General features: G+C 40.6%; 1 protein-coding gene across 1 annotated transcript; it reads right to left on the minus strand.

The window, feature by feature from the left end:
* Nucleotides 1-316: 316 nt before the first annotated feature.
* On the minus strand, nucleotides 317-11,223 carry gtpbp4 (GTP binding protein 4). The gene is made up of 17 exons (XM_082514652.1): nucleotides 11,098-11,223; nucleotides 10,038-10,208; nucleotides 9,838-9,941; nucleotides 8,477-8,613; nucleotides 7,325-7,425; nucleotides 6,927-7,019; nucleotides 5,828-6,019; nucleotides 5,074-5,139; nucleotides 4,889-4,978; nucleotides 4,694-4,804; nucleotides 4,501-4,578; nucleotides 4,219-4,270; nucleotides 4,025-4,125; nucleotides 3,095-3,292; nucleotides 2,224-2,289; nucleotides 1,518-1,661; nucleotides 317-841 (listed from the first exon to the last, which is right to left on the minus strand). Exons 1-17 carry the CDS (start codon nucleotides 11,143-11,145, stop codon nucleotides 689-691), a joined length of 1,905 nt encoding a protein of 634 aa, XP_082370778.1. The 5' UTR covers nucleotides 11,146-11,223; the 3' UTR covers nucleotides 317-688.
* Nucleotides 11,224-13,119: the final 1,896 nt, after the last annotated feature.

Genomic DNA, 13,119 nt, shown 5'->3' on the forward strand with positions numbered 1-13,119 from the left:
GATGATTGGTAGGACTGTCCATGTTTGTTATGAAAAAAATGAAACATTCAACTAAAAGGGTTTGAAAAACATGTTGGTGCATATTTAACACAAGCAAGAAAATGTGTTATTAAAATGTGAAAGTAAGTTTGGACGTGACGTTTCAGTGCAACAAAACTGCACGTTTGGTGCTGCAAAATTGGCACAACTGTTGCACAACTGAGACAATTATCACCAGTATTTTCAAATCAGGAATATAAAAACACAATAAGGTTGTGTCACCACCTTGTCTCTTTAAGATAAAATCACTCCATAGAGAAAAATATGACACCTGAGATATTTTAGTTCCGATGTGTTTATTTGGCTCCCGTGTTAATATTTCTCAAGAAGAGACTCTAAAGGAAGCATCATCATCACTTTATCCAAAGTAGAGCCACATGCGAGCTGTAAGGCAAAAGGTTTCACTTTACTGATACTGAATACAAATCAGCTTCACACATGAACTACTGCAGTAACACAGTAAGACATTAACCACTACAAAGTCTCTGCCATTCAATACAGTTATGTTTTCGTTACAGCTGAGATTCACTTCCATGAGCAAATGCTTGAGCTGAAAATTGGTATTAATATAATCACTAATCATGTAAATGGTTCCCCGGCAATGGTGCCAGCAGAGTGTCCAGGTGTCAACAGTCCAGGAAAAGCAGTTTTATCTGCGATCTGTGGTGCCCGACTTCCTCTTCCCAGCCAGGAGGTGTTTGGGTTTGAGGTCAAACACGTGTCTGTCTGCCTCTCCCTTCTTGCCCTGGCGGTTCATGTCTTTCTGTGATTTCTTCATCATCTTCTTCGTCTTCTTCGCCATCTGATGAACAAACGGACAAAGCCAGCGGTCAGTTTACAGAACGAGGGATTCACTTCATGTCATCTATTACATTTTGAACCCCAGACTAGTTACTGCATGTAATCCACTCCTTCCTGTGATTCAACCGTCACTAATGAAAGCAAAAAGAAACCTTCAAAAAAAATTAAAATCACACTTGATGCTTTTTAAGAGCTAAAAAATAAGAAATAAGAATAATGAAATTGTATTTTTAACCTTTTAAATAAGCTGAAACTACTAGTAACGTATAAAACTGCTGATAAATGCAGTAATTCCTGCACACAACAGTATGCAGTTTAAGTGAATCCTTGTTGGTCAGACAAAAAAAGGAATTCAAAGGTAATCAGGTATTTAGGGTTTCTGCTGGTTTACTGACAGCGCTGCAGTCAGCTCAGCCTAAACTGACCCTCTGAGATTAAACATCAGCGAGTAACATTTAGGATCAAATCTTTCTTTGCAGAAGGTAACTGGATTAAAGGTAAGCTGGCAAAGACTTCAGTTATTTCAGTATTGGCCACTTTGTGATTAATTGTGTGAAACAACTAATGTTTACAGATCTCTGATGTGTCCACCTTTTCATAAAACCTAAAGGACTAATAAGCGAGTCGATCACAGAGCAGATTTTAGTTAAAAGCTGAGCAATTCCACAGCCTCGTACCTTTGCATCTCGTAAACCAGACTGGTCTCGGGGTGGACGGGAGGCGCTCTGGCTGCGGGTTCGGGACGTCGGAGGGGCCGAAGCTTCACGCTTACGCTTCTTAGCGACGCTGCGGGAGCGTCTGGCCTGCTGCGCGTAGTGACTCTGAAAGTACACGACAGGAAACACTTAAGACACAAACATCTCCAAAGATTCACTCATCAAGAACCAGTATGAAGAACAAGAACATGAGACCACATCAACACCATCAGCACCGAAGAAACACGTAACCATGGAAACATGAATGAGTTTACAAACTCTTCAATAATGTAAATAAAACAAATAAATCTCAAAACAACCAAACTAATTAAAGAAAATATAAATAAAAAGACACATATTTACCAAAATAAAATGAGTTCAAAGAAGATCATACTGAAACAAACGTTTCACTGTAACTATTCAAAAACCCTTATATTAAAACTCCAACAGTCCACGCACCAAACCCAGCAAGATTTTATCCTTTATTATTAGCAATAAACAAAATAATATAAAAACCTAGCCTCATTCCACGCCCCAGTTTGACAACTTTTTACTATTAAACCACATAGTAAAAGGTTGCCTCTTTTTTATTTGTTACCGTGGGCACCATTGTAATTATAACTTAATATCATTATCATTAATTCAGTTACATACATCCTGTAGGCGCCGATTTCAAATCAGAACTTACATCGTCCTTGTCGTCCATGTCCAGACCGAGGTTACCCATCTCCTTCTCGAGCCGCTTCCTTTCAACCTGAACATATCAGAACAAACACAAACATGAGCTCAGACATCCGTGTGAAACGTGGGCTCAAAAGACAAAAGACAGTCAAAGAACTAAAGGAGTCACCAGCTTGAAGCTTGACGGAGTAACTCTGAGTAAAAAGCTCCACTAGGTGGAGCCTTCAAAATTTGTCCTGAAAGCGGTTCATTTTCCTTTTTCTTTCTTAAACCTGGCTAAATCACCATGGTAACTGATGATGAGCACATAACCTGGTTTCCATGAATGCCACGTTTTTCCACTGATTCTTTTTTCCACTGATGTTTTGAGTGCAGTGTCGATTACTGAGGGAATATGCTTCATATGTGCCCGTTTTAAGACATACCAGCTATAAGGACCCAGCAGCTCAACCTGTGTGCACGCTGTCCCTACATATGTTCAGCCAACGATGTGACGTCTTTATATTTGATTCTAATCTGCTGATTCTCACCTGCTGTCAAGTCTCTTATTCTGCTGGAAGTGCAGCAAATTTTCCATGTTCGAAAAACAGGAATAGCGACCAGCAGAGGTGAGGTGATGAGTAGGAACGCATTCATAATTCTTTCACCTATTTGTCAGCACTTGATACAGTTTAAGCTCTCAGATGTTTGTTGACATCAAAGAAATTAAACACCAACAGGTATTAAAGAATAGGGGGGAAATCTGCTATGTCGGCATATATTTTTATTATGTTTGGAACAATCAATATAAAGTATTTGAAGGCAGCTGTACTTAAATTTGACCCACATCTCAACTCCAGCAGGGTGACGGTGAGTAGCTTAAACTGAGCCCTGCTCACCTTGGTGGCGGTCCTGGGCATGCGAGGTCCATGCACATCCTTTTCTTTCGACTCCAGGACCTTGAGTTGCTTCTTTTCGCGGATCTGTTTGGCAAGAATGCGGATCTCTTGCATCTCCTCGTCCTCGCTCTCTTCGTCAGAATCGTACTCCCCGGCTCGCTCCTTCAGCTCCTCCTCCTTCTCCAGCTCCTCCAGTTTCTGTGAGGGTCGAGAGAAAAACAAACACACATTTAGAGGACAGAGTTTAAAGGGCAGAAACACATTTGACAAATGCCTTATCCCTCTTTTTCTTCATTAAGCCTTTCTGAGAGCATCCTGGAGATAAATGCATTACATTCATGCTGAAGGCCTCAGTGGTTCAGTTGTTATCATTAAAAGCTCAGAATAGGTTATATTTCTTTAGTTGTTCACATTATCTTCTACATTTTGGAATATCAGTGTGGTCGTAAACAACAGCACGAATAGCTCAGGAGTAAATATAGAGGTATGCATTAGTTATAGAGATTAGTGTCCTCTGCTCGTGTAGCAGAAAACAAAAGCACAGAGGAACAGTAGATGACAGGAAAATGCACTTTCGCTACACAGAAATGAACCCAGTCACTATTAATCATAAAGGATCTTGTGGTTTTCATTGTTTAACAGTTTGTGCCCTTTGTTTCTTGGCATGGCGGAAGGACCAGTTAAGGGAAGTAGGTTTCCCCAGATTAATCTGGAGGCTGTTACATTTTTAATGTGAACTTCTCCTTTGTGGAAGAACACAAACACAGATGTAAACAGCAGGTAACCACAGCCGTTCATTTTATACGACGCTCTAGCCTGCTCAGAGGAAGCGTTCACAGTTGGTGTCCTTGTTTGCACACAGATGTCTGCAGAATCTCAGCAATGTGAACCTTTGCAGGCCTTCGTGCACATGCAAAAGCAGACGCTCACCTTCATGATGCCGGGATCAATGAAATCTGCGATGTTGTGGCCCTCCCACACTTCAGGAATCTTATCACGCTTCTCATCCTCGTTCATTAGATCCCAGTATTCTAAAAAAAAAAAAAAAAAAAAAGAACGGCAGTGAATAGATGGTCTGAAATGTCACAGCAGCAGCTCCGTTATTAAAGGGAAGCAGTTCTTACTCTGAAGGTCCAGAATGTAGTCATCACCCAGCTCCAACTCCAGATCTCTCTCCTGTAAGAAGAACAGTAAACATTTTACAAACAGCCGCACAGAGAGAATTAAACTCAGCAGAGGAAGAAAAACTCATTATTACTCATTTTTTTGCTATTTAGAGTCAAAGAAAGATTATTGTCTCCGGGTTCGGTAAAATAAGCTAAATATACAATGAAATTAAAGTAAAGAGCTTAAGTAAATGCTTGCCGTCTCTTTTGCTATAAGCCTGAAGTTCCCACCACACCTACCAGTTTGCGTTTGGGTGCGTCCACCTCCATCGCTTTCCTGCGCATCATGGCTCCCTCTGGGATGAACGGAGGCCTCTCCTGAAAACATGAACAGGTTTAACCTTTAACAAATGTAAGAAAAAAAAAAGCAAAAGTCTCACGTTAAACAGCTTTAAACTGTTTAAGAGTGCCATTCAAGAGCTGATTGACTGACCTTCTCATCCCTCTTGGCGGGCATGGCCAGGTGCAGCCGGTTGAGAACATCGTGGACCTTCTTGCCCTTCATCTTGGTGTTGACGCGATGAGCGAGGAGCTGGTCGCACGCCTGAAAGAAAGATGGCAGCCACGGTGAGATCAAATACTTGACACGCTCCGGGACCAGAGCGAGCCCGAGTCGGCTGTTTCTCACCTCGGTTTTAACCTGCATGACGCCCTCCTCTGTCAGGGTGCTGGTCTCGATGACGGGGATTCCCTCTGCAGACAGGTCTGCAAAGATTTTCTGACAACAAAGAGGACATTTAACGCGTTAAGCAAATTCTTAAACACATCCTACACATTCCTGTCTTTGAGATGTGCAACCTGTAAACCACCCACCTGGTTCTCCTCAGACAGCTCGCTGATCTTCTTCACGTCACATTTGTTTGCCACAATGATGAGAGGCTGCGGGGTACAAAAACAATCACCAACAGTGTGAGTGCTAAAAAAAGTCAATTAAACCTGAAAACCCACCAGACCCCCTCAAGATCAGATGTTCTTTTTTCTACAGTAACTTTTGCATATTTGAGCCATGAGAAATTTTAACTTGATACTAGGAAATGTTTCAGAGCTAGATGTCCTCAAAGTAAATAAGGGTAGGTCAAATTTGGCGCTTTTAAAATATGTGGTATTTTTTTCCAGCATCAGTACAGGTTCAAAAACATGTTTAAACAACAAACATTTTTGTAAATCCACCCAAAGTGTCTCTTAGCAAAGTCTCACTTCACTCCCTTTACAACTTGGGGCAGTTTTCTTGTGGCATACGACGGCACAGGCTTCTACACACTTCACTAAACACAATCAGGAGACAGGTTGCAGTTTTTAAAACAGCTTAAATCTCTTTTTTTTTTTCAGCCCTGAAAGTGTTTGTGAAGTCATCAACAATGATCATCTGAATTAAGAGACACAAATATTAGACCCATCCCTCCTTACTAACTCGTAAAATATTCATAGTATGACGGACATTTTTTGCGTGACTGCTTAGACTGAAGTTCTTGTAGATAACGAATCAGCTGATTTTGAGGGGGTCCAGTGGGTGAATTTTCAGGGACTGACTCATCTGCAGAGCAGTTATGATATGCTGCCGTCTGACCTTGTTGGCGAACAGGGGTCGGATGCTGTTGAAGAGCTCCAGCTGCTCCTGCAGGGTGTGGCCGCACTGCTCAGAAACATCCATGACGTAAAGAACCGCCGCCCTGAGGTGAGCCAGAGCCGTGATGGCTTGCATCTCGATGGTGTTCCTCTCCTCCAGAGGGTGGTCAAGGATCCCGGGGGTGTCCACCACCTACACACAAACACACAGTTAGCATCTGACTAACAACAGGAGGTGGTAGCTTACTAAAATGGTCTTAGGTCAGCCTGTCTCACAATCCACCTTTAGGAGAAAACAGCTCCCACTCCTCCTTTAGAGTGAGGGGAAAGCACCTATGCTAGATTTATCAGGATGCATTTCAAGATGTTTAGTTTGAGCTTAAGTGAACTCTGCTAGGGAAACTGCTTTTAAACCTGAGACAAAACGCTGTGGCCATTTTTGTTTTCCTCAAAATCCAAGCAAAAAAATAAGAAACTCCTGAAGTCCTGAATGTCTTTCCTGCAGGAGTCACATTTATTTTCACAAGATTTCCAAAACTATAACCTAAAACAGATAAAACTAAATGCTGATTTCTACCATGTTTATTTTTCCTGGGATTGTGTGGTCTCGTGAAGTTGTCCAGACTCTCAGCCAACTTTAAGCACATACATAGTATCATTTAGTACAGGCAAATCTCAGCAATAATGATCGTAAGGCTAATAAAAGAAAAACAGCTTTCATATAAATTAAACACAAACAGGAAGAATTTCAGCAGCTCTGCAGGTAAAGAGTTAAGATCACCAATCCCATGTTTAGTTAGACTATCAGTACAAAAGCTGCTCTATTCTGCCCCAGCGTTGCTTATGAGGGGCAGCCTATCAGATGACAGCTGGCTTAAAGGAAGGGAAATCAGGATAAAGTGGCTTGTTTCAGTGAGTGGATGAACTCAACCATGCAAAGCCATTCAAAGTGAGTCCAAGAAAACAATGTGTACTGAAACGAGTGCAAAGCTTTCCTTTTAAACCTCATTTTCACATGCTTTACGTCCACTGTCCTGGAGTTCATTTTTACCAATGAGATGATAACCACAGTAAAACTCAGGCGAGCAGGATCATCTCACCTGCCAGCGGAGGTATCTGTAGTCCATGTGACCCACAAACAGAGACTTGGTGGTAAAAGCGTACGGCTGGACGTCAACATCAGCTCTGGTCACCTGACAAGGAAGAAACCAGTTACACTGTTAGCTACACTGAAAGCAGGCAGATGGAGGCGACTGTTAGTGATTGCAATCTCTGTTCAGTACAAACAGAAAAAGAAACATTAGATTATAATAATTTAGGATTAGGATTCAACTTGTCATTACACATGTAAATATACAGGGTAACGAAATACAGTCTGAGTCTAATCAGCAGTGCAAGCGCAGTAAGTGCGATAATTTAAGAGTTTAATCAGAATCTTGCTCGTAAAGTTGGCTCAGAGTGGAAATCAATGATCGTGATAAATGTGTCTGGGATTTACCTTGTTGATGAAACTGGACTTGCCCACGTTGGGGTAACCGCACAGAAGCAGGGTCCTCGTGTTTGGGTCGATGCTTGGCAAACGGGACAGATGCTGACGCACTGAAAGACGAGTAACGGTTATGTATGGAGACAGAAGAAACAGACTGAACTACTCAAACTAGGGCTGCTCAATTATGGCAAAAATGATAATCACGATTATTTTCACTGAAATTGAGATCTCGATTATTTGACGATATTTATTTAACAATAACAATGTATTGAATAATGACTTTAAAGATTGTCAAAAAATAATATAAAATAGTGCAAATACTGATAACAGTGCAAATGTTTGCAATATAAAAAATAAATGAAAAATGTAAACATCTATGTTTAGTGAACTTTGCAGTGTTGCTCTGTGGTGCAGCTACATTGTAGCAAAGTTTACACACTGTGTCCACTTGATCCACGTCTGACTCCGCGAACCCATAATGTTTACACACCACTGAAGTTTTTTTTTTTTTACCTCTTTTCAACCAACGGCAGTCACTCTCCTCTCCAAATAACTTCTGCTTAGCTTTCCGAGCTTCCCTCGGGTCCTCTTAATCAGCGGTCCCCAACCCCCGGGCCTCGGACCGGTAGCGGTCCGTGAGTCGTTTGGTACCGGGCCGCGAGAGTTGAGGCTCAGATGTGAAATGTATAGTTTTCAGGATTTTTATCGGTTTTCAGCGTTATTTTGTTATCGTTTTTATCGTTTACTCGGTTTTCCTGGGTCTTTTCACGTGTGTTATGAATAAATTTTCTTTTTTTCGGTACCGGTACTAGTTTTATTTTGTTGTATTTATCCGCGACACCTTAAAGGCCGGTCCATGAAAATATTGTCGAGCATAAACCGGTCCGTGGCGCAAAAAAGGTTGGAGACCGCTGCTCTTAATTGTTGTGACACGTGTTCGAAATGCAGAGAGGTGCGCTCGATTTGCCACACGGAGCAGCGCAAGAGTAAAGCACGAGGGAGGGGCTAATAATCGGCTCAGTCATTTTTAATGATCGTTGAAAGCCCAGATCGTAATCGTGATTAAAATTCAATTAATTGAGCAGCCCTAACTCAAACTTTTCAGCTAAAAGGAAAAGTACGATTTTGGACGGACTCAGCTTCTCAATCAACTCTGCTCACCTTGCTCCAGGTACTCCAGGCTGGATTTCTGCCGTTTCAGGATGGTGCACATACGCCCGAGAGCAGCTCGCTTCAGCTGCTTACACCGATACAGAGAGTCTCCATACTTCATCAGGCGCACGTAGTCTTTGGCAACACTGAAAGAACAAAAGATGCCTCTTCACTACTTTGTTATAGGAGAGTAAGTCTAGACGAGCGTTGGGGTCGTTACTCAGAAAAGTAATGTAGTACAAGTCACTTTTTTTAGGTAATCAATTAAATTACTTGATTATCCTCTGGAGAAAGTGATTCATGACACTACTTTTTGCATTACTTTGAAACACTCACATAGTTTTGTTTAACAATATAAACCTTCCGAGGACACACAGGAGACGTGTGTGATCATTTTACAGTTTTAATTTTAACACTAAGCTGACAACAAAGTTGAAAACCAGCCCAAACAGAAGCACTTAACAGCGATCAACACATTCGACAGTAGAAATATGTACAGGTGGAAATGGAGGCATCAAAGACGTGAAGTCCTGCTGCTACACTGCAGGTCTGATTACGCTCAGCTTCAGGTTCTTCACGTTGTGTTTGCATGCTGTCTTGCAGATGCTTGCAAGGACCTGACATCCTGTTAGCAGCGGCAGACAGTTTCTTATGTTTGCACTCTACCATCATCCTCTTGTTCTTTGTGCAATAAAAAATAAATAATGGTCATAAGTCAGAGCTCTAGACCACACCATCATTTCAGGAAGAAAAATACTGGCAACTGCCAATGCTTACATGTGATTACAGTAACACACTGATGTAACTAGGGCTGCACAATTAATCTACTGTAAATGCAAGCACTGCCAATAGAACGCAAAGCAAATCAAGCGCTCCATAAATCAGTGCCTGTTCCTGCAGGAGCCACAGCTGTTCTGTAGCTTGAAGTTTCTGAAGGTGTAATATAAATGCATGAAGGCCAAGAAAAACAATGCAGTGGCTGCTAAACTGAATCGTCTAATGAAACCCAGACATTTACAAAAACAGGCCTATTGAGCGCATCAGCATACCCACCAAGCTCACATAGATGCACTGAAACCAGACTCTCATTCTGAAGGTAAGAAATCAATAAATACACTGAGTAACAAAGGCTTTAAGAAAATGGACAAACGATATCTTATCACCTTGCACAAATATTTTTCCAAGGTTCCAAAATATGCACTGTATGCAAACACCACAAAAGATGTCAAAGCTTTAGATCCATCAGTGAAATCCATTAGTGAATAGAGTGAGAGGCTTTTGATTCAGATTTGTACATCAGGAGGAACAAAGATCTGAAAGCAGTGTTCACAGCACAACAATAACCAGCATTAGATTTTAGATAAACTTACTTGTCAATCAGATTCTTGGCAATGTTTAACTGTCCTAAGGCCAACTTGTAATGATCTTTGTCATACAAGACGTTCATTAGATCAGCATAGAAAGGGTGGATGTCCTGAGGAGATGGAAAACATCACGTAACATTAAGCATCATACGAGTTTGACCAGATATTTAAATGAAATGAGTCTGTTTCAAATTTTCTTTTCTTACGTCGAGCTTGGGGAAGTCGGCGAGGATCTGCGTGAGGCGGTCATGGTAGTTCTGCTGGGTGAACTTCACCTTTCGCATGTAAAAGTGTCGGATACGGTGAATCTGGTAATGTTTGTGTACCACCGTGGGCGTCTTCCTTTGGGTTTTGGATAAAGTGACATCGATGAAATCCTGCACAGATTTAAACAGGGTAAAGGTCAGCCATAGATCACCACAAACAAACAATTCATTATAACATCATCTGAAAAAGTGATTTTATTTTTGGCCTCTGTCTTTAATTATTTGGCTATTTGAGGTTTATCAATACACGAATAGTGACATTACGTACAAGAAAATTCCATTCCCCTGTAATTCAGTACATTAAACCTCATATAATCGGTTTTCCTAGAATCCAGCCAGACCTCCCTGAGAAACCAATCAGTTTAATGTTTACTCGGCTACCGGCCAAATCAGGCAGCTTATAACACAATTTTATGTGACGCTTAACACGAATTATAGTGTTTTTTAAAGTTCGGCATACAAGTTATATTAAAAAAACTGTTTGAGGAAAGAAGGCAGAGTCTTTCATGACTGTCTTCTCATAGTAGGCCGCCACAACGTAGTGTTTAAAAGGACTGACACCACCGCAGCCACACGAGAGTCATTGGGCCTGTTTTCATGAGGTGATGAAAGTATCTTATACCTGCCGAAGTGAGCAACAGTGTCTCTGCTCACAGGAAACAGAAACCTATGAAACAAACAGCCTTAAACTTATACAGAGGTAAGAAAACACATACGTAAACCTCCAGATTTGTGAATGCAGTTCTGAAAGCGAAAATCAGAGCTACCACCGGCTAACACAGACTTTTACTGGCTGTTTATTCACATATAACGACATGTCAGACTCAGTGTAGCAGTTTTCTGCCTGAAGTCTGCTTTTCTTAAACATGCTGGTCTCTCTTCAGCCCAGTACGGCACGTGTTTTCTTTTCACCATCTATTATCTCCTGCCATCTCCCACAGCGAGCCGCACCGAACCTCAGCCGCTTTAAAACGCGATGTTAACAAAAGGTAAAACTTACCTTGGCGGTGGGAACCACCATAATCTTCTTGAAATTATAAAGTGCCATTTTGTCGGGACACGTTGTAGTCCGCTGACGGCACAGGGAAAGAAAGCCCGGAGTTCCGCTACAGCCGGAAAAGACTCAGAAAACAGTTTGTGTGTGTGTTTTTTGGACACCGCCCCCTGGCGTCCGGACACAGACACAACAAAAATAGACACAACCACAAGAAATCCAAATCATCAAAAACAAAAATACTGGTTGTATTGAATCATTTAGATTTATTCAAGAGACACAAAAGCTTAACAGCTTTTTTCAATAACATTTTATCTTATCTATCTGTGTGAGTATGAGATACATAAAAACAACTTAAATGTACACATGCATATTTAAGTACTATTCATTTATATGTGAGTGTATTTATTTACATGTATATTATTACTTCACAATGTAGTTTTTAAAGTGATAATAAAGAAATTTATTCATTCGTTTAGTGTTGCTGTTTACGTAAGCAGGGTTTTCTTTAGAATATTAAAAATGAAAGAATTTTTTTCAGATTTTCTAAATTATTATTAAACAAAAAATCATATATTGAGATTGATTTACACCCACTGATTCCACCGTATGTCCTACACAAAGGAAGCAGAGTTGAGTTTTTATTTATTTCCTGTCTGTAAAAACAGGTCTGAAAGTAACTTTGGGACTAGGTAGGTAGGTATTAATATGGGAATCTCATTAGGTTTGTTTGCTGTTTGCTCATTACGTCCGAAAAATTACAGTGACCTATTTTATCAACTGATCTAATTTTTTATGGCATTGATACATTTTATGTCAGTGATGCAGTTAATGACATATATGTGTGTGTGTGTGTGTGTGGGGGGGGGGGGGGGGGGGGTTCTTTTACTAAATTCCGTTTTATTTTGTTTTGCTTAGTCTGAAATATTTGTATTTTTTATTATTTGAATTCATAGTATTTTCTTTGTATTGTCATTTTTATTATTTCAGATTACCTTTTATCTGACTGAGATATTTGTTTTGTCATGGCAATCTACTTTTTAAAATATTTTTTGCTATGTTTTTAATTAGGCTTTAATTAATTGTCTTATTTTTTCATTTTTATTATTATTACAACTTCTTTGTTTCTTTGGATTTATTTATTAATTATTCGTTGAATTGGATAAAATTTGGCTATTATTAACACTTCAAGTTGCCAGAAAGTGTCTAATTTTCATTTTAATTTAAGGTTTTGTTATTTGTATTATTTAATAATAAACAGAAAACTTTTTATAGCGCTGTAACTTGGAGTTGGTGACATTTTAATAAAACAATATTTAATAATTAATAATAATTATTTATCATTCACATATATATATGTACGTGTGTGTGTGTGTGTGTGTGTGTGTGTGCTTGCTGCTTTGACAGCATTGACTCTAGTTTGAAAAACATTCTTGTTGTGATCCGCGCGGAGCGACAAGCAGCCAATCAGCGGACAAGAATAGCCCGTGATCCCGCCCACTCTCCCTGATCACGAGTGGATCCGCGTGCACCCACGGGCAGTGTGGACCAATCAGGACGACCTGCTGCGAGCGCGAGCGAGGAAGAGTAAAAGGAGGGGGGAGGAGGGGCGGGGGCTGGAGCCCTGTGTGACAGCTCTAGGCGCAGAGATAGAAAAACACGCGAAGAGGTATCACTCCGCTGACGGAGAGCGGCTCGTGTTTACATCCGCCTCGATCCTCTGGCTCTGCTCCTCCGTCCTCAGTGAGAACTGAGACTTTAGCGCAAGCTCGGTATCCGCTAACTCAGCACCAGAACAGAAAAAGTCAAAACAGGACAACATTTTTTCCTTAGCACTTTAAAGAATTTTCCCTCAGTGTCAGCTTTCCTCCTGCACTGATGATGAAATATAGCCTTGTGAGAAAGTCTTTCTTTATATTTTGCTTAAAAATGCAAAATAGGTGCAACATTTTACTGAAACACGGCAGCTCACGTGGAAATATGGAATATAAGGTAAAAACAGAGTTTGTACAATTCTTTAGAGCTTGA

This window comes from Aulonocara stuartgranti, assembly GCF_965226115.1.
Source record: "Aulonocara stuartgranti genome assembly, chromosome: 18".
Taxonomy (NCBI): domain Eukaryota; kingdom Metazoa; phylum Chordata; class Actinopteri; order Cichliformes; family Cichlidae; genus Aulonocara; species Aulonocara stuartgranti.

Coding starts and splice junctions, on each gene's coding strand:
- gtpbp4 (XM_082514652.1), bottom strand. CDS start 11,145: ATGGCACTTTATAATTTCAAGAAGATTATGGTGGTTCCCACCGCCAAG. Junction 2,290..3,094: donor TGCCCAGGACCGCCACCAAG/GTGAGCAGGGCT, acceptor TGATATGTTCAG/GTTGAAAGGAAGCGGCTCGA. Junction 842..1,517: donor CTGGTTTACGAGATGCAAAG/GTACGAGGCTGT, acceptor TTTGTTCATCAG/ATGGCGAAGAAGACGAAGAA.